This window comes from Linepithema humile, chromosome 3 (assembly GCF_040581485.1).
Source record: "Linepithema humile isolate Giens D197 chromosome 3, Lhum_UNIL_v1.0, whole genome shotgun sequence".
Lineage (NCBI taxonomy): Eukaryota > Metazoa > Arthropoda > Insecta > Hymenoptera > Formicidae > Linepithema > Linepithema humile.
The window spans coordinates 30663755-30684641 of NC_090130.1; the positions used below are offsets into that span (position 1 = coordinate 30663755).

General features: G+C 32.5%; 5 protein-coding genes across 14 annotated transcripts; 3 read left to right on the top strand and 2 right to left on the bottom strand.

Moving 5' to 3' along the window:
• The first annotated feature begins 496 nt into the window (after positions 1–496).
• Positions 497–3305, top strand: Ykt6 (YKT6 v-SNARE). Of its 4 annotated transcripts, none has more exons than XM_067351899.1 (4): positions 497–775; positions 1317–1512; positions 1582–1853; positions 1983–2121. In XM_067351899.1, the coding sequence occupies exons 2-4, from the start codon at positions 1323–1325 to the stop codon at positions 2016–2018; spliced, it is 498 nt and encodes a 165-aa protein (XP_067208000.1). In that variant the 5' UTR covers positions 497–775; positions 1317–1322; the 3' UTR covers positions 2019–2121. The 4 variants fall into 4 exon arrangements, with proteins under 4 accessions (XP_067208000.1, XP_067208001.1, XP_012219348.1 ...); XM_067351900.1 differs by having other exon boundaries at positions 508–775; positions 1422–1512; positions 2006–3305; XM_012363925.2 differs by having other exon boundaries at positions 509–775; positions 2006–3305.
• A 235-nt stretch (positions 3306–3540) lies between these two features.
• Positions 3541–5631, bottom strand: ND-42 (NADH dehydrogenase (ubiquinone) subunit ND-42). The gene is made up of 4 exons (XM_012363924.2): positions 5388–5631; positions 4534–5175; positions 4037–4423; positions 3541–3796 (listed from the first exon to the last, which is right to left on the bottom strand). The coding sequence occupies exons 1-4, from the start codon at positions 5454–5456 to the stop codon at positions 3626–3628; spliced, it is 1269 nt and encodes a 422-aa protein (XP_012219347.1). The 5' UTR covers positions 5457–5631; the 3' UTR covers positions 3541–3625.
• Positions 5632–5866: 235 nt separating this feature from the next.
• LOC105670402 (myotrophin-like) lies at positions 5867–8100 on the top strand. Its single transcript, XM_012363917.2, has 3 exons — positions 5867–6136; positions 6838–6948; positions 7141–8100. The coding sequence occupies exons 1-3, from the start codon at positions 6068–6070 to the stop codon at positions 7315–7317; spliced, it is 357 nt and encodes a 118-aa protein (XP_012219340.1). The 5' UTR covers positions 5867–6067; the 3' UTR covers positions 7318–8100.
• On the bottom strand, positions 7521–13692 carry egg (eggless). 2 transcript variants are annotated; one of them, XM_012363909.2, is made up of 14 exons: positions 13523–13692; positions 12926–13196; positions 12643–12775; positions 12379–12519; positions 11910–12277; positions 11573–11802; positions 11020–11422; positions 10682–10909; positions 10235–10582; positions 9910–10077; positions 9542–9850; positions 9162–9469; positions 8671–8998; positions 7521–8578 (listed from the first exon to the last, which is right to left on the bottom strand). In XM_012363909.2, the coding sequence occupies exons 2-14, from the start codon at positions 13163–13165 to the stop codon at positions 8372–8374; spliced, it is 3411 nt and encodes a 1136-aa protein (XP_012219332.1). In that variant the 5' UTR covers positions 13166–13196; positions 13523–13692; the 3' UTR covers positions 7521–8371. The 2 variants fall into 2 exon arrangements, with proteins under 2 accessions (XP_012219332.1, XP_067207994.1); XM_067351893.1 differs by having other exon boundaries at positions 12926–13692.
• Positions 13693–13802: 110 nt separating this feature from the next.
• Positions 13803–20307, top strand: LOC105670400 (sodium-independent sulfate anion transporter). 6 transcript variants are annotated; one of them, XM_067351895.1, is made up of 10 exons: positions 13803–14022; positions 14832–15082; positions 17294–17511; positions 17710–17905; positions 18099–18319; positions 18400–18961; positions 19094–19320; positions 19473–19646; positions 19732–19894; positions 19988–20307. In XM_067351895.1, the coding sequence occupies exons 3-10, from the start codon at positions 17305–17307 to the stop codon at positions 20137–20139; spliced, it is 1902 nt and encodes a 633-aa protein (XP_067207996.1). In that variant the 5' UTR covers positions 13803–14022; positions 14832–15082; positions 17294–17304; the 3' UTR covers positions 20140–20307. The 6 variants fall into 6 exon arrangements, with proteins under 6 accessions (XP_067207996.1, XP_067207997.1, XP_012219339.1 ...); XM_067351896.1 differs by having other exon boundaries at positions 14832–14989; XM_012363916.2 differs by lacking the exon at positions 14832–15082.
• The last annotated feature ends 580 nt before the right edge of the window (positions 20308–20887 follow it).

The following is a 20887-nucleotide window of genomic DNA, read 5'->3' on the forward strand; positions in this document are numbered from 1 at the left end:
GCTAAAACGAACAAGCCCTATATACGCTATAATTCTCCATCTAGTAGGAACCAAAATGGCGGATGAGAATACCTACATATCTAGTACCTTAGTACTAGTATAGACATCTGTGCGCGTACTAAACAATCGGTGTAAACTAATAGCGTTTTCGATTATACAGGATTTGAACGACCCAGGGTTGATCAATCACTATTTTACTATAAATGCAAGTCTTTCATTGGTGGAGAGGTTGCAATGACGTCATTAACCAACCCTGGGTCGTTCAAATCCTGTATAATCGAAAACGCTATAAGCCAATAGGTGCTCTGCTCAAGATGTGGAATGACAAAGAAGGCATTGGGATTGTTTTGTCTCTTTCTGTTGTAGGCCTGTTTCTTTAGTAGTACACACTTCTTGCACTAGTATAGAAAGTGCAGCGATAAAGAACAAACTTATGAGGTTTGTTCTTAGGTCTGTTTATAGCTGAACTGGCTACACTAGTTCACAGTTTATCTTTCTTCTTTCAATGTGAAGGGAAAAAGATAAACTCTGAACTAGTGCAGCCAGTTTAGCTATAAAGAACAGACCTATGGTCAACATGGTTGCTTTCGTGTTTTGCAGAATCAATGATTGTATATATTCATCTTGGGAAAATAAGATGATTTTTCAGTGAATCACCAAAACGAGTGAGTGTTCTGCTAATTAAGTTATACGAGCAACAAGATTCGTCAGGATTTGCTGCAATTGTTAAAGTTCGCAAGTTGTAACGACATATAATATTGTAAAAAGAGTTGAGGTAGGTTTAACTATTTTGAGCATTTATTTTTGAGAGATTTCTCTTTATTTTTTCTTCACATATACAAAACAAATATAAATTTGTCATCATAAAATAATTATAATTTCTAGGCAATTACAAATATATTTTCTTGTTAAAATATTTTCTTCAAGTTGATAATATATTAGTTTTGTAAACTTGTGAATTTTATAACTTATGTCAAATTTAAAAATTAATTTAAGTAGATAATTTCCAATGTAAGATTTGTATGCATATTCTTATTTTTTAGAATTAAACTTAACTGGGCAGTCTTTTATTTTTATTTATATTTTAAGTAAAACATTAAATTACTTTAATTTAAAATATAAATAAAAGAAGCTTGAAATGTGAAGTATTATACAAAGTTGATTATTCTTGTTAATATTTGCAATAACATTGATGTTTAACAAATAATTTATAATATTTGAAAAATATTGTTTTGTTTTAAAGATATATATAAATATAAAATACATGAATATTAGTTGGCAAGCAGATTTTAATGCTGTTTCTATTATTTTTGCAGTTTAAGATGGTGAAGTTATACGCTCTGACTGTTCTGTATAAAAATCCTACATCAGCAACAACATTGAAAGCTGCTTATGATGTAGAATCATTTTCATTTTTTCAGAGAAACAGTATTAAGGAATTTATGTGCTTTGTCAGTAAAACTATTGTGGAAAGAACACCGACATGTGCCAGGCAGAATATTAAGGAAGGAGGTAAATATAATTTAAGTTTTTTATACCATTGCAAGAGCAATGCGATTAATAATCTTTCTTATCTCACAGAGTACATGTGCTATGTATATGTTCGTGCTGACAACCTTGCTGCGGTACTCATCTCGGATCATGAATATCCCGGTAGAGTGGCTCATACTTTAATCACGAAGGTAATGGATGAATTTGCAACAAAGCATCCGCCGTCAACGTGGCCTACACTAAAAGAAGTCACTGCTGATTTCCCGCAAATCAATATGTATCTAGCCAAATATCAAAATCCAGTTGAAGCGGACGCACTCACAAAAATGCAGAATGATCTGGATGAAACAAAAATAATCTTGGTAAGAATCAATTTATCTTTTCATCATAATATGTTCAATTTCTAAGAAATATTGAAGGAGCAAATGTATTTGAAGTAATTTACTTAGTGTACTTCATGTGTAACATATGGATATTGTAAAAGTATTCAGAAATCTGTAATATGTTTTACCAGCACAATACCTTAGAAGCGGTGCTGCAGAGGGGGGAGAAATTGGATGATTTGGTCTCCAAATCGGAAGGTCTCAGCGCTCAGTCAAAGGCATTTTATAAAACTGCGCGGAAGACTAATTCTTGTTGTAGTTTAGCTCCTTAGAACGCATGTTTCTTCTTTCTTAGCGAGCTTTGCCGCTTTGGTATTTCGATAAATGTGACTTTGTAATCTTCGCGATATAGGAACGTAAAGAATGTTTACATGATTCGGCAGAGGTAATGATGTAGGGGAAGAAAGATGGGAAAGGACAAAGAGTTTAAAATATGAAAAGAAATGTAATGTGGACGGCATCAATTTATCTAAATTTTTCAGTGGAACGTATTAATTTGTTGAATTCCTACTTAAATAACGGGCGAGAAGCAAACTACTGCCGATTCCTCCCAATTAAGTGGAATTTTTTATATAAATGTTACACGCCCTTAGAAAATTTATCCATTTGAAAGAAACGGTCCTAGATAATTGCGATTACATATGAAACTTACTTCCGAGATGTATTTTGTGCGATGGGAAACGATTGTTGTAATGGAATTCCTAAAAGTGTCAAAAGTCGCCTTAAATGCATTCCGAATGTTTGTGTATCCTTTTCATGTGCAAAAAATGCAAATGCGGTGCAAGTTTATCGTAAAAGTGCGCATCGATAGATACAACATGGTGAGGGTAACTACAATTGAATGAGTAATGCGTCTCTGTTCAAGCAATTAAATTTGAATATCAACATAATCAGCATGAAGTAATCAAAAAGTGATTTTTGTTTTTAAAAACACAAGATTTTTACAACAGAAATAATTTTATATCCTGTAACTTTGCGATTTTACTAGTTACATTGAGGAGAACATCTGGCTGATATCTAAATGGGAAACATATTGCATAGACCGAAGGATTATGTAATAATTTATCTGACACATGTGCAAACCAATTATCCTTTTGAAAATGGATTATTGTATTTATAAATCAAGAATTATATAAAAATGAATATTATTAGTGTTTATCACACTACATATTTCAACAAATTGATCAATAAATGATAAAACTTGCATTATTTGTCGTCTGAATTTTAACATGCTAAAACTTTGATGATGTGTCTTGACAAAAAAAAAAGATATATTCTGTGTATATTTAAGTAACAATTATAATCTTTATACTATGTATGTTGAAGAGTGTAACATGAGCCAGTAAATATATATTAATATATTTTCAAATCATGTTAATGTTATATGATGTATTCATAAAAATTTATACATAAAGATAGCTAACAATTAAAGTCGATTTATTTAAACACATATATTATTAAGATATTTCAATATGTACAAAGTATCAACGTTATTGCATTAGTTTCTAATGACACATTAATTCCATGAATTTGGAATAGATTTTCCATTTATACCAAAGAAATTACAAAAATTACATTTGGATGCCAAAAACGCTGTCGAAACTGACTGCAAAAAATATGGCATTGTGTGAACAGCGGTGATTTAGTACTGAGGGAGGAAATACTATTTCCCAATAAATGGTAAAATTTATTTTTACTTTAATCATCGTTTACAAGCACTATCTTTTCCCTAAATGATTATTTTCTCACTTTCACACCGTTGCAGCAGCTTTGAGTTTCTTTACTTCTTCTTTTAACACCTTTATATCGCGCGAATTATGCGATCTAAGGCTGCGAAAATGAGGAGGTGTCTGTGTTTTCCATATAATATTGGTATCTCCCATAGCAGCATTATATCCTACACTGTATTTCTGTCCGGGTACCTATAAAGGAATTAATAATTATACATGATAATACAAAACTATGGACATTCAAATTTTTTAATTGTTCCTTATAATTCCACAATGACGTGTTTTTTTTTTTTTTTTTACTTTTTCGTTTTTTCATTGAATAAATCACTACGTGCGATTGAATAGCAGTATTAGACAGAATATTAGATATTCGATAGAATAGTGCAATTCATAATTTTCTATTATGAACAAATTTATTTTGTATGTACATACCGTCTTCATCGCCAAATCTCTTTCCTCATTCTGCTCAGGTGTATAGTGCAGTTCTGGTACGTCATAGTCGTGTCTCAAATAATCCAGATGCAAATAATATCTATTTTCAAAAAATTGCCTCTTAGTTCGCATCTCTTGAACACTTTCGAATCTCCAATCTGCCATCTTCTTAGAGCCTTTTTCATAATCGAAATTCAATAGCTCGATATCCTCCACTAAGCTAGAAACATCTCCCTCATTTGTCCAGTCATAGACTAGTACATGAGAATGCTTTGCAATATTCTTCAAATAATCCAACTTGTATACATTTTCCATATCTTGGAGATAATCTGATGTGAAAACTTTGGAATTTACTTCATATGGTATACCGCGTTTCTTTATTTTTTCCTGTAAATAAATATAGAAAGTATATAATAAAATTTGCTAAATACAATTTAATATATGAAAGAAAAAAGCAATAATCTGGTCTATTAATCATGACAATAATGTAAAATTACCTTAACTGTATCCACAGGTACATCCAAATAAATGATTAAATGAGGTCTCATCACCGCTAGCATTGCAACGTTTACGACCTCGGAGTAAAATTTAAGTGCTGCTGGACGCATATAACCGGCATTTGTCATCGCCTTCGCGAACACATAATCAGCGAAAAAAGAACGATTGAGCACTACTCCTTGTCCAGTTGACACCAAGTGCAACAGAGCAGTGATGTATTGATCATACTTGAGTTGGAAGTAGTGAAATTGAAACGCGGGCACATTAGGATGATTCGGATTTGTCAAAAATTTCTCCAAATCGCATGATTGCGCAGATGGAGACAGTCTGTCATCTAGCGTGCGTAAATCATATCCGTATTCAGTTATATATATGTCTTCGAAAGACGGTGGCGGTAAATAAACCATTTCGAATTCTTCCGCTATTTTCGCGGCCACCTTAGACTTTCCTGCAGCGACCGGGCCTTCAACGACAATTACTTTGGTGTTCTCGTCACATCGATCGACCATAGGATCAAAAAGCTGATCCCAGAAACCATATTTCTTGTTGAAGTAATCAAACGGTGCAAGATGTCGATGATCCACTCGTTTTGACTTATGCGAGATGAAGGCTAGTTGCATGACATTGCTAGTAGTTGTCACCTGTACGATTCATAAGAATTATAAATACCCTGACAATTGATTAATAAAATGTATTAATATATTAAACATCATTTATACCATCATTTGTAATCATCTTTTTTCTGTGATAAACATCATTTATATTAACGACTTAATCAGTTATTTCGTAGCAAATTTTTACATACCAAAAATAAAAAATAAAAATAAAAATCTGTTATGCTGTTAATACTAACCTTACATAATTGTCTTGTAAGGTTATTGTATCCGAGTTTCGCTATACCGACGCGAGCGATCGATGCCATTTTCTTATTACAAATATCTTTAATTGAAGAAAATGAAATATTATTTGTTACAGCGTAGCGTAAAAGATAAACATTGTTCGATATCCGAGGTCTTGCTGACCTAACTCCCTCGCCCTTCGTCAATCGCAATCGCTTGAAGTCAACCACTGTTCCATATGATTCAGTGGTTATCAATTCGCGGTTCCCAAGTTGGCAATAAGGCTATTTTTTAATTTTTCTTAAAAACGTTTTCATAAATCAATTAAATTAAAAACAGTTTTAATTATTCGCCTTTTTTTAAAGATAAAATCTGAGCTGATGTGTTAATAATAAAAAAAAGTAAAAGAAAAACTAGAAGGAAAGTAAAAACGTAGAGATTTATATATAGTGTTTTTGGTTTTCGTAGGTTAATACGCACGTGAATTGTCAGCATGCTTATAACTGCATAGATACAACTAGGTTCTCGTCGGTGGGCTCGGTGGTACTTGGAGCTTGAAGCTGTTCGGAGCTTTGTTGAATTTTATGAGCGAATGGTTGAAATACGGACCGGATAAAAGCGGAAGAAAAAGTGAAAATACGCAGTACACAACAATTCGTCGTGTGAATCCGTGAAAACGATAACGACGACAAAAATGAGCGAACTCGTTTGGGGAATAAAGAACGGCGATCTCGAGCAAGTGCGAGATATTATCGAGAACAAGGCAAATATGACATGTTGACTTTTAAAATATCTTTAAAAAAAACCTGTACATACGTTTTGAACCGTATGCACAACTTCTCTTTTTAGACTGTTTGATATGCTGAAAAGTCATCAAACAATTAGGAATTAAATGCACACTTTAATGTTGGAAATATGCACAGGCATGAGCAATCGTAGCATGACACAATCCTTTCAGTTATCTGTCACTGACAAATTTGGCTCTTTTTCATCTTTTCACACCTTAAATGTTCATACTTTAATAAACAATCTTTAATGAGGAATCAAAAAATTGTAACAATATATATGATATCAACGATTTCTCATAATGAAATAAAGAATCTTTTAAGATTAATACTTGGTAATGTAATATACATCATATAAGAGTACTAAAGCTTTATGGATACTTTTATATGTTTTTAATAGTACTTCTTTATTACTGCTTAGTCTTCATGAAACTTAGCACATATATATATATATATATATATATATATATATATATATATATATAATATACATATATATGAAAATTATTATATAAGATATACAGTAGAAATTAAAAAAATAGGAACTGCATGTTACAGCCTTCTTAATTATTCAAATATTTTTATAGTAAAAACATTGATAATATGTACAAAATATAAAAATAAGATTTTATTGTATTTATTACTGCATAACAATTAACCTGTTTTTCTGTATTCTTAGAATATTGATGTAAATCAAATGATTGATGGAAGAACACCACTTCATTATGCAGCAGATTATGGTCAAAGCGAAGTTGTCAGATACTTATTGGACAAAGGAGCAAATGCCAATGTAAATTGCAATCAAGAAATGATACTTTAAATTGATTAAATCACAAACTAATATTTTTATAAAGTTATTATATATTATGTAATTATTTTGTTCTTATTTTATAAGAATAATTCTTTTTTATCTCTAATGAGTAATTTTTTTAATTCAGATTATATAATTCACATATACACAGTAAAACGTCGTTTCTTATAGGCTACAGATAAGCATGGAATCACGACGTTACTGGCAGCTATTTGGGAGGGGCATACGAATTGTGTAAAACTGTTGCTGGAGAAAGGAGCTAAACCAGATGGTTTAACACCGGACGGTACGAGTTATTTGGACGCGGCTGAGAAGGACGAAATTAAACAGCTTCTTAAACTCCACTAGCATAAAACCAAACAAAATACGAAATCATAATTTTGTTATTTTAGTACGTTAATGTTCCTCCTTATAGAGAGAGAGAAAGAGAGAGAGAAAGAATATTCCACCACAGCTTTGTTTTTATTTCTCGCCTATGATGACTAGGATAACGTATTTAAACACTTTAAATTAAATGAATATAGGTATGTGGATGCTGTTTTATAATAATAATAATAATAATAATAATAATAATAATATTAATAATAATAATAATAATGTACTGCATGTCGAGAGAGTGTATAATGAAGAACTCATATTCTTCTTGCGATAATTAATTCTTCATGGTTCTAAATATACATATAAGTTACAGATTTATAATAACAAGATATTATTCTTTCGTAGCCGAGACAGTTACGAAAGTTAGTTTAGTTTAAACTACAATCATATAACTACAATGTATTTTGATATATTCTATAAGATGTATACGTGTACGACTTTTACATTATTTGTTATTAATTTATAAATCTCCTAAAAAACTTTTTTATACATTTTTATGTCATAAACGTTTGAAGCATATTACTCCGCTTAAATCTAATATTTTTGTGACGGCAGTGAAATCCCTTATAATCTTAAGCAAAGTGCTAAATTCTCCTTTGAGATACTTGTGTGCTGAATTGAGTTTCAAATGAAATATGTATAAATTGCGATACAAAGGAAATAGTATGTTTGCAATGCTAACGACGTGTAACGTGTCTAACGAATGCTACGAATGTACAATCAAAAATAATAAGCAAATATTGTTATGAACAATTGTTTTTGTTTCTTACAAATCATTGTTATGAACATTGTTTTTTATTTCTTACATATTCATTCATAAATCATTTTAAAATATATATATCTTCCGAATTAAAAAAAGTAGAGAATATATTTTTATGTTAAAAAAATCATACATACAGCTATTAATCGTCATAAATGATGATAGCAATATGATGCTTGTATCATATATTATCAATTGCCGATTTTGCTAGTGAAAATTTGTATATCTATAAAGAGCAAAGTTTATTACTACAAAATTAATAATTCATAAAAGACGACCTCTACAATTTGCTGCACCACATTTACAAATAATAACTTTGCCCGGTATACTGCCTACATCGTAACTGTAATTCCATGTTAATTCTTGTCCAGCTTTTATATACTGTAATGCGAAAAATGCCACCCATGGAAAACGCACGTCATGCGTGTCGACAAAAACATTTTGCACAAATACATTTGGATCGCAGGAGTGCTGGAAAAAAAAATATTAGTAGGAACAATTTATGTTACAATCATCATAATTTCGCAATTCGCAAATATATAAAAATAGAAATAATTATTTACATTCAAATAACGACCGATATTTCCAGTAGTTTTGGCATCCATGACGTAAACGGCTTCGTCTTTGCCGAAGTACTCTCTCACGGACTTGAATGTTAGTGATCTCTCTATTTGCTTCGGCTCCATACTTGGCTCGAATCTACTCGGTTCTCTGACATCGTTTCTATTTTCATCATCGTCGCTTATGTTAATCGTATCCTGATCCGTCGTACGATTCTCATTCGTGGATGATTTTGTCGCACTATTCGAGCCTTTCGTCGTAACCTTTCCGTCGTCACTATTCTCTTCGGACACGTCCGCCTCTCCTCTTTTTCGTTTTCTCAAACGTTTCCTAATAACAAAGTGTTCTTTTTGCAGTATTTCCATTTATACAAACATTACAGTTTAGCTGTTATGTACTGCAATAATTATAAAAAGTGGATTCTTAAATTCTGCAATATATTCCAGCAGCGAAAATGCATTAATTATGGCATGAGATTTAATGCAATACACACCTAATGGACGAAGATTCCGCAGTTGTTTCCAAGAAATCTTTATTGAGAGCTACGTAAGTGTCGATATTGAAATCTTCATCCGAATCTTCCTTCGTAGCGTCCTCTTCCTCGTGTTCCTTCGTATTTTCTTCCTCGTCGCTCGCGTCAGCGGTGTTCTTCTCATCATCATTCTTCGCAGTTGATATTTCGGGCATTTCTGGATCAAGAACATCGCTTTCGTAACCTTCTTTGAAACCTTCCACCACTTCCACATAATCCAACTCCGCTAGGTATTCGTCGCCGTAATTCTTGCCTCCTTCGTTCGCGCCCTATAAAATAAAAAGCAATATTAATAAAAAAATTAATCGATAGATAAATGAGTGAGTTTTGACTATCTGAACCTGTTCAGTGAGCAATCGTCCTGCATATATGCAGATAAAAGCACCATGCGGAATGTCATTGAGACATCTTATGCCCCAACCACGCACTCCCGTTTTAAACACTTGCAATCTTAAACCGAGAGGATGTTGCACCACTCGGTTGAGACAAGTTTTCACCGAACACTTGCATCCTGAATTACATTCGTATATTCCTGTAGTCACCGCTTCTGGCAAACGTTTATAAATGTAACCAACGGCAATATTCGGCACTTTCCCTCCTAAAGTGGCTCCTTGTATCGTTAATTGCCAGCATTGACATTTTGTTTTATCCTATATTATAACGAAACAAAGTAGCATAAATGTGCATTAAGCGTTATTGGATTTCATACCTGACAATCGTCCTCGCAATCGCAGCTGCACAAAAATGCAGGATTCAGATTTAAGTTAACACCTTCCGTCGGCTCGCGACGTGTTGTGTATCTTATGGTATCCGGCTGAGTGTGATCCAAATCGTTTACGCATGGTATTGGAATATTTTCCACGCCATAACTGAGATCCTTTTCAATGTAAAATAACAATGTTAATCATATTTTAATATTCATACGAATTTAATATACAAGCAATGATATTTGTAAAAAATTATTATTTTTTCGCACCAGTTCACTTATTTTTAAATAGATTTTACATTTTAACGTTGATGTGTGTGTGACTTACTTTGATATTGATGAAGCATTTCTCCACAATAAAATCTGCAAACGGTCGCACCCAGTAGTCGAAATCGTACAGATCGACAGACAATGTTGATCCAGTAAGACGAAGATAATGATGCAGCTCTTCCATATTTCGCAAGCTCATACCGCACGGCGCTTGATACATTATAACTTTCTTGCCCTTAGAGAATTTACAAAGTTGACGATGCCAGCCACATAGCAGAGGAATGGAGAGCGGAGAAGAGAGTCCTTTGAGTTCATTGTAAGAAATTTTAATATCTTTAATACATTTTGGTCCACACTTGTGAGAGACGTATTTTTTCGGTTCGTATCGCCTCTGCGTGTGGTAAAACTGCAAAAATTATAATAGCACATTAAATATCAGCAGAATAGAAGATAGCTTAAAAAAAATCAGAAAAATGTTATTTACTTACACCAATACTATACTTACAACAATACTATGTGACGGTTTCGTTTCCAACGTAGAATTATATGTTGTACTTTCTACATTACTTTGTCTTTTGGCAGTACTTTTCTTGGCGACTGCACGCGATTGTTGCGGTGCAGTGGACGGTGTGCTGGATGCTGTGCTTGTAATTGGTGCTTTTTCCGCTTGTGTAGTCTGCGTTACATCTTCGTCCACATTAGATGTATATTCAACGTAAGGCAAGTTGCTTTTCTGAAATTATAATTCATAACAGAGAATATATAAAACGCAATTTCAACATTTTTAAATATTGTTGAAGAGTTTCTACATTTTAAAAGTGAATAACTTATTAATTGCTTTACATTAGAAGCGGCGGGAATGCGATGTCGAGTATGCGTGTTCCTTGATTGTTGAAGTTGTCTCGTATTGGCTTTCAAAACTGCGAGGAACAGAGGACCCAATCTAGTCGATCCACGATAAATCCATTCGGTTCTACCGTCGGCCTCAAAATGCATCTGGACTAAACTCGCATCGACCTGTATGACTTTCGCGAGCCACCATTTGCCCTTCCACTCAGTCTTGACCATTTGACCACGTTGTAGTTTTACCATCGGTCTTTCGGGGTACGATTCGAAGTACTTCTTCACGAAATCTCGTGATTCGCTGGGAACGTCTTCCCAAACGCGCAGTGAGGTTTCCCAAACCAAATAGACATCTTTATGGTATACGTACTGAGCATAACCGTCGTCAAAAAATACCAAATATCTGTAGTGGTAAAATTAACACAATATTTAATAATTTAATATTACAATAAAGTGTAATAAGATTGCGATATTCCCATATTTTTATGTACATTATTTATTACCTATAAATATCGTTGTTTAAATAAACCTGTTAAGAAATCTTCCAACTCACCTAAACTTATTTGTAGACTTTGGTGGCTCGGCAATTATTCCACTATAGTAATTACTAGCATTGACATCGTGAAATATGGCAACAACACGCGTTCTAACTGGGATCACGACTTTGCTCGGTTCGGCTAATGCTAACAAGTTGCCATAAACAGTTTTGACTGCTCCATTGTACTTCTTTTGCATTAGTTTAACACGAAAGAGCCATGGATTTTTTGAAGTTATACTAAGAACCTGTGGAAATATTTTTGTTCTTTAATTTTTGTCTTATTTAATGGAGATATAAATAATATAAAAACATAATTTATATCATAAATATATAATAGAAATTAAATACAAACTTTAGCTCTAATCCAGGGCATAATTGGGTTCTTCGTAATATAAACGTTACTATCTGGTTCTGGAGTTGGCTTTACGAGCGGACCGCATGCCGCTGGTAAATTATGAACCATAATCTTCTTGGTGGTCGGTGGTTCTATCGCTAAAATCTCCAATTGATTATCTTGCGATAAAGTGGTAGACGGAACACGTATTTGCGTCACTTTCTTTGTTGCCACAAGCGGAGGAATATTTTGTATACTACCATCGTCTATTTGAAGTTCTTCAATCATTTTAATTTGTGGTCTAAAGTCATCATACAATGAGTTACGCAATCTATCCATGTTATTCATCACTTCCCGTATTTCAGTACTAATAGATTCATTTGTCGCTGTTAATAAATAATACAATATACAAAGCATGTTTTACAAATAAAGATTTTTATTTTTATATGCAATTTATGTTCATATAATAAATATAAATGTATCTTACCATGTATGTTTTGCCATTTCTTTTCCAGGCTATCACACACTTTCTTTGTATGTTGTTCTAAATTATACTTTTTGCAAATATGTAATAACATATCATCAAATTTATCCTTAATGTCCAAAAGTACATCTTCTGGTATATATTCTGCCAAAAATAAAAGCAATTATAATTTTCACATTTTATTTACTTAATTAATTGCAAAATTGGATACCACTTAGCTCTTTTGATCACAATAATTTAAAAAATAATATTAAAAATTCTATATACCATCATCATTTTTCGGTCCCTTTTTCTTCTCGTCATCAGAATCATCGCTATCAGAAATTTCTACTTCCATTGTATGGTCTGGAAAATCACAGTCTAACAGTGATTTATTTTCCATAAAGGCCTTCACTAATTGCTATAAACATAACAATATTTTAACAATAACATTAACAATAACATTGACAATAACATTAATAATAACATTAACAATAACAATAATAATAACATTATTGTTAGTCTCTCAATATGCAATATTATTTATTTTCAAAATATTAATTAAAATTACCTTTTGATGCTGCAGAGCAGTATAAAAACATTCTTTACATATCATACGTTTCTTCTTCTTTTTTTTCTCAATGGTGACTCCATAATAAGCACACGCAAAAGAAGGTGCCAGTTTCATATTTACTCCAGAACGACATTTAAAATTGATGCAACTATTATACACTTTAGATTGAACTTGATTTAAATTTTCTTCATCATCTGACATCAATTCGATGACTTCCATGTCCTGCACTTGTGTCATCTTCCAAACAAGTGTTTGGAGCTTAATTCAGCTTAATAAATTTTAAAAATCAAACATTATTTACTCAATAATTCTACAAAAAAATATTGATTACACAAAAAGGAATTTTTTTTAAAAATGCGATTACTATTTGCAAAGTACATTATATTAAAATTAAGTTACAAAAAATAAATTACATGTACAATAATTTTTTTTAAATATAAACTTTACACAGTTTTAAATATTTTGCAGTCCTTATAGATTAATTAATTATATATTTGAAATTTGCAAATAAAGAAAAAATAAATAATAAAAAATATATTAAAAATACTGGTTAAAATGCTATGTAAAAACGAAAAAAGAAAAACAGTTATCAACCTCTAAAAAGTGCCGCGAACTCCGTGTGAATTGATAATAACAAAACAAGCAAGCTCAGATTAGGTTAAGTAGAATTTTAGGTTAGATTAAATTTGTTCAAAAACAAGTCAAGTAGACAGAAAATAAAACTAGAAATTGACAGTTGTGATTGTGAGAGAGATAGTTGGTATTTTTTTTGTAAGGATTTCTATTGCACTCTATTTTAGTTTAGAAACTAGAATCTTTTTATCAATGCATACTTTAGTTAGTATTATTTTTTTTGCAACAATTGGTAACTCTGTATTGCTGCCAGAAACCTGCTGACATATTGCGGGAAATGTCAGTTGTAATAGATTGTTAGTTTTGCGGTGTTTGGATTGATTTTATAAATAGTGGAATCATATAAGAAATGTGGGATTTAAACGCACAATTTTATCACAATTTTTACACGCGATATGGACGTTTTAAACCGTGATCTGTTTCGATATCGACAATACGTATTCGCACCGAATCAGTTTTCTGTAAGTGATTTTAGGTTATGCAAAATTGATACATTTCAATCTGTCAAAATATTGTCAGTAAATGACAGCGATAATGTGTCTTTTTTCAATTATTTTTACAAATTTTTGATTAAATGATAGAAGCAGATATATCAATTCAATTATATTTAAATTCGCGGTTAAAAACTTTATATTGGAAGTGCCGTGTTAAGTTAACATAATAAATTTGTGTTAAAAGTATTTATGTCAATTTTGTTATTGTTTAACGCAAGAATTCTCAGAAACATTTTTGCACGTATTTTAATAAGAAACATCGTTTTGAGAGCTTTATCAATGTTATCTCTAATCTTTATAGTCACAATCTAAGTTTTTATCTATATTCGTTACCAGATCAATACAATGAAAGTTCGGAAAATTTTAGATAACGCACATGCATTTGTATGTAATTACAATTTAAAAGTATTAATATTATAATATTTCTAATATAGCGTTTCTAATTATTGTTAATCTTTAGGCGCTCGGCACATCTTGACGGATAAAATCCTAATATGTTCTCCGAATTATTTGATAGTTGCTTGATAATCATACTGCATATAGCATTTCAAATTGAATGGTTTACGATCGTTGAAATAATGTGTACGCGATAAACAGCTGGTAGGCGCGCGGAGTCCTCGATGCACGCAAGGATGCGTAACGTTACGATTAGATTACGTATCGTCTTGCAGATTTCGCTTATAAAAAAACAACATTGAAAGAGAAAAAAACGCAATTCATATACTCTAGAAAATTTAGTGTGCAGATAAACCAAGGTTATATTCACTTTCGAGTAGATCGGCGCGCGTTCAACGAACTCTTCGGGCAACCTGGTGAACGCGCTTCAATGAGGCCGATGCGGATAAATGGCGCTCCACGAAGGATATTATGAGATGTCTAGCCATGCGATGACTCGTAACGTGCTTTGGCCTTTATTAACGGAGTGAAACTCAAAGTATGTGCCTGAAGATGCATGAGATTATTCGCGCACATTAATCGCGCAATCAATAAAGAAACATCGTAAAATAACAACTGTGTTCGTTAAACGGTAAATATTATGGATTTAATCTGCATACCTTTGCATCGTTTTTATTATTCAAGAACTATCGCTTGCATAGTCTGATAATCGGTTGTTAACTTAGTCAGCCTTGAATTTTTTTTAACTAACAATAGGATGTCGAGGTCTCTTTTACTTGATTTTTTATGTGAAAAAATTTTATATTCTAAATTTTTATTCTTAAGAATCTTGAAATCTTTTTTCCGAGGCATTGTTATAAATCTAAATTCATAATGTTTCTTTACATGTGCTACATTTTTACACAATAGTCATGGCTATTAAATCTACTGACAACGCGAAAGCTTATCAAACAAATCTCAGAAATGATTATGAAATCATTCCAGAAGTAATTTTGTTTTTTCATTTGCTCGCGCAATTTTAATTTTTATACATTCAGCGTGTTTTATCATGAGTACATTAGAACTTCATTTAATTTTCTTCTACTTAAAGGAAATAAATCTAAATAAATTAACAAAACAAATATAAAGCATTGTATTTTATGTAGAAACATAAACAAGGAAAGGAAGCCAGTGCTAAAACAATATATATTCACGTAGATAATGTTCTGGATATCAGAATATGCCAAAAGTAGTTTAAAATATTCTAGAATGGGTGATTTGAATTTTTGGAGAATGACCAATGTTTGAGACAACCGATTTTTTTCTTAATCAAATGATAAATTGAAAAGTTGATATTGTAAATAATTCTAAAGGGGATATAATAATTAATTGAAAATAGGAGTCTATACCTTATCATGCAAGCGTTACTTATGGAATGACACGATATATTCGGTATGTATGAGCCTATCGTGAACATAATTTTTTATAGTTTCTGTGAAAAAGTGCGAAGGTTAACAGCGACTTTTCCCCAGGCCGATGTAAGTTCGGCCCGTTATCCGACTATATAAGAGACTCGACGGAGCACGCATACTTTCAGTCTGCAGCCTGCCGGAATTTACGAGCGAGCTTCGGCTGAGAGAGTGCGACCTGTCAGGAGAATAAATCCCACTCGAAGTAGCTTTTATGAATTGGAATTGTATCGAAGAAAAAGACAAAACAAATACGCGCGTTCGACGAACCCGTTCCTCTTTTAGTGAAAGTACCTGTCGCCTCCGGACACCGTTCTATCTTCGATCGGTTATCTCGTTGCGGTTTCACATTTTATATTTATGGTAACTTTAATAGTACAACTAAGGACGCGGCTGATCCCACAACGTAATCTCGCGTCGCGAGTTATGCTCCGCGATAAATTGGATTATCGGTGCTTCCGTGAACGAACATACACGCGATTCAGATAACGCAATCGATTCATTCAGAGCGCGATCAGGAGGGATTATTTATGCAAGGAGGATGTACTGTTACATACTGTTGAGAATACTGTTGTATGTGTCCAATTAATATCTTTTATACATCGACAAACTTTAAATTTGTGTTTGTGTGTTTACAAGATGGTTGACTTAATTCATAAAGAATTTACGCAATAAATAGAATTTTTGCTTTCAGTCACGAATTTTGCACGTGTATCTCCAAATCCATGTAAATATAAATTAATTTTTTCCTTTTGCTGTTAGAATATTGAATATTACATTCTATCGTTTACAATTAATAATGGAAAACATACAATAAAACGTTCGATATAGTTCTTATTAAACATAATACTTTCAAATGCTGTTAAAATTTATCGTTTCTAAATTATTACAATTTTTTATTAATTTTAAGAATGAATAATTGTTATGAACTTTTTTTATTGAAGAACATTAATTTTTGAGAAAGACATCAGTTGTTATCTGAAATAACAAGTTTATTCCAGTTAGCGATACATTAACATCTTAATGCAATCAGGTATTATGTTTGTCGAATGCAGAACTAAACCGTATCGTTGTCTGGTTTTGATATCGACACACATGGATTAAAATACGCATTTACTTTTACATTAAGCTACTTTTGCACAGTAGTTTTCAATTGATAAGCAAGCAAACACGCTTACATAAATTCTATTCCATTATCGATATAGAAAAGATAGATATAGATTAATCTTAAAACATGAGTGCTCACTTAAGATTAAAATATGTGTATTCGTACAGTAATCAAATCATATTAAATATTATTAACGCACTCATTTAATGAATATTGAAAACTTACACAAAAAAAGTGGTGTATTAATCTAAAATAAATTTATTTGTTAATTATTTTGTTCATAAAGCTTGATCCAGAATGGCAATCGAAGGTAATCGTTGGAAGAAGAAATCCTGTATTGATCAATTAAGCAAATTAACATCAAAACGCGTGCCGATCTTAGCGTGGCTGCCGAAATATAACTCTGAAAAATTCCTCAGCGACATAATAGCCGGTATCACGGTTGGTCTGACAGTTATGCCACAGGGACTCGCATACGCGACATTGGCTGGCTTAGAACCTCAGGTATATATAATTTATGAGATAATATTATTTAGGTAGATAAGATAATACTATTTTCTAAGATAATACTAGATAAGACGTTAGCTCCTTTTTTTTTCGCCAGAAATTTAATTTAATGAATAACACAAGTTGTGCAATTTTCGTCTCACTTTGTTAAGTTGTATAGATCGTATGTATTATCAATGTTGTATTTACTTCCAGTATGGTCTTTATTCAGCATTTATGGGAGCAATGGTGTACGTGATATTTGGTTCTTGTAAAGATATTACAATCGGTCCAACTGCGCTCATGGCACTAATGACTCATGATTATGTGCGAGGAAGAAATGCGGATTTCGCCATACTTCTCGCATTCTTGTCCGGTTGTCTGCAATTACTAATGGCATGCTTACGTTTAGGTAAGCTGAAGCAAATAAGAAAATACTTTGATTTAAGAAACGATCGTCGAATGTGGGATAAAAAATAATTTCTATTTAAATATGCAAGATATTATCGTAAAAGAATTGGAGACATTCTTATCAGATATTTAATATCTCTTGTGATGTAATCGACATTATTTATTTGCATTTCACGCAAAGAACAATTTTGCAGGTGTACTTATAGACTTCATCTCGATACCAGTAACTGTGGGCTTTACATCAGCGACATCCCTTATAATTGTCGCTTCGCAATTGAAAGGATTGCTAGGTCTAAAAATTTCGTCACAGGGATTTTTAGACACTTTGACCAAGGTTTTCCAAAATATCGGCGACACGAGTCCATGGGATACTGGAATGAGTATTTCTTGTATCATAATTCTATTGTTATTCAGAGTAAGGAATTTTAATGTTATCGCTTAACACTTTTATTACATTTGACATATTTTTTTTGCTAAGTTTCACATGCTTTGCAGAAAATGAAAGATGTCAAATTATATATCGTTGGCAAGAAGTCGAACTTTCAGCATATAATCAGGAAAACGATATGGCTGATCTCCACAGCGCGAAATGCCATTGTTGTCGTCGTTTGCTCCGTCATCGCTTACAAATACGATACATCTGAGTCTGGATCACCGTTTATTCTGACAGGCCCCGTGAGATCTGGTCTTCCATCATTTGGCCTTCCACCTTTTTCCACACAAGTGAACAATCAGACATTCACATTCACGCAAATGTGTTCCGAACTGGGTACCTCCATAGTATTAGTGCCGATAATAGCAGTACTCGGCAACGTAGCCATAGCTAAAGCCTTCGTGAACGAGGGTAAAGTTGACGCTACTCAGGAGCTGCTTACGCTCGGAATCTGTAACGTGCTCGGGTCTTGCGCGAGCTCTATGCCAGTTACGGGATCGTTCAGCAGATCGGCAGTAAACCATGCCAGCGGTGTGAAGACTCCAATGGGCGGACTGTATACCGGAATCCTGATTTTGCTAGCTCTCAGTTTACTCACACCATATTTTTACTTCATTCCGAAAGGTAATGTAGCTGCAACACAAATAATGATAATAGGTAATGAATACCAATTTGGCACAATCATTAGTAGCTGCACACAAACAACAATAGATAATGAACACCAATTTGGCATCGTTATCTTCTTTTTTTTTTCAGCTTCATTGTCAGCTGTAATCATCTGTGCGGTAATATACATGATTGAATACGAAGTTGTGAAGCTAATGTGGAAATCAAGTAAAAAGGATCTCATACCAATGTTCGTCACTTTTTTGTTTTGCCTCGTCATTGGCGTGGAGTATGGTATTTTGTCGGGAGTCGGCATAAATTTGATGTTCCTATTGTATCCCTCCGCAAGACCCACAATCCACGTCGACAAATATACAGTAAGTAGCAAGAGATCAGATAAAGGCATTTTTTTCTTCTCTCTTTTCTGTTCATTATTTTAAGATGTTGATTGTAGAGCTGTGAAAAGAGGAGGATTTTACTGTGTTTTGCGTCTACATGTTGATAAAATTTATGGCATTTTTTGTTATAGACTGATTGTGGCGCGGAATACTTGTTGGTTACGCCAGGAAACAGCTTGTATTTCCCAGCTGTCGATTTTATAAAGCAGTCAGTTGGCAATGCTGGTATAAAGCAAGGATCTAGTCAAGTACCAGTTGTTGTAGATTGTAGATACATTTTAGGAGCAGACTTTACAGCTGCCAAGGTAACGTTTTTGTTACCTTCAAGTATGCTGAAATTAATATGGTTACTGTATAAGTTTTAATTTAAATATTTTCGGCCATTTTTAGGGTATAAAAACATTGATCAATGAATTTAGCAGTCGCAAACAGGGTTTATATTTCTATAACCCAAGATCAGAGGTTGTTACTGTTCTGAAAGGCGCTTGTGGCGAAGAGTTTCAGTATGTTTCGACCCAAGAAGAGCTCTCTTACCTGTTATCGACGAATCAAGGTAATCATTTATTATAATGTTGAACATAACACTAGAATTTAAGAAATATCTTCTGTTCAGGGAAACTTTATGTGTACATCGTCTTATTTCCAGATAAATCTTTACAATTGCTTGATCAGACGCATGGCAAATTACTACATACACCTATATCGAGTAATTCAGAGATGGTTCATAGAAATGCACGTGGTTCTTGCCATGAGCTAAGTGAAGTTACAAGTACACTCTTGCACGCTACTGCAAGTTGAAATCGAATCTTCTTATACAATTTTCTTTATATCAATATAAGACAAGAATAAGAATTTTATTAAATAGAATATTATATAAATCAGTTAACTTTACAAAACTGATATTAAGCACATAAAAAAATAAAGTAAAAGCGACAAAGAAATAAATATTCATTTATTAATATAAAAGTTTTATTATCTTCCTTCTTAATATAAAAATTTTTGCGATTTAAAAGTTAAAAATTCTGCTGTTTGTTTTAAACGTTATTTTTCTGATGTGTGGTAAAAATTATTGATTTAAAAATGTAGATAAAAATATGCAGAAAAGCTTGTGAAATTTGTCAACCAAAACATCAAATTTTGATAGATACTTAATTAGAAGCTCATTTCTACTTGATTTTCACATTTTTTAATATTGTTAACTGAAAATTAGTTTACTTAAATATATGAAAAATATTGTATGTTTGATGATAAAAACTAGGAAACTCGATTCATGATATTCAATTAAAGATTTATTTCTGATTGATTTTCATAATCTTTTAAACATTAGATATCTTTCTACAAATGTAAAAAGATGTAGTTTTCGATTCCTTTTAACACTTTAAATTGTCTATAAATCTATCCACAAATATGAAAGAAAAACTGCAGTCAGCTTTTTGGAATTCAAAAACTCAACTTTCTATATTTAATTAGCAGTTCATTTTTAACTGACTTATTACTCTTTAAAATGTTTGTTTTTGTTATCTACTTTTCCAGTGTTCTGTAACAT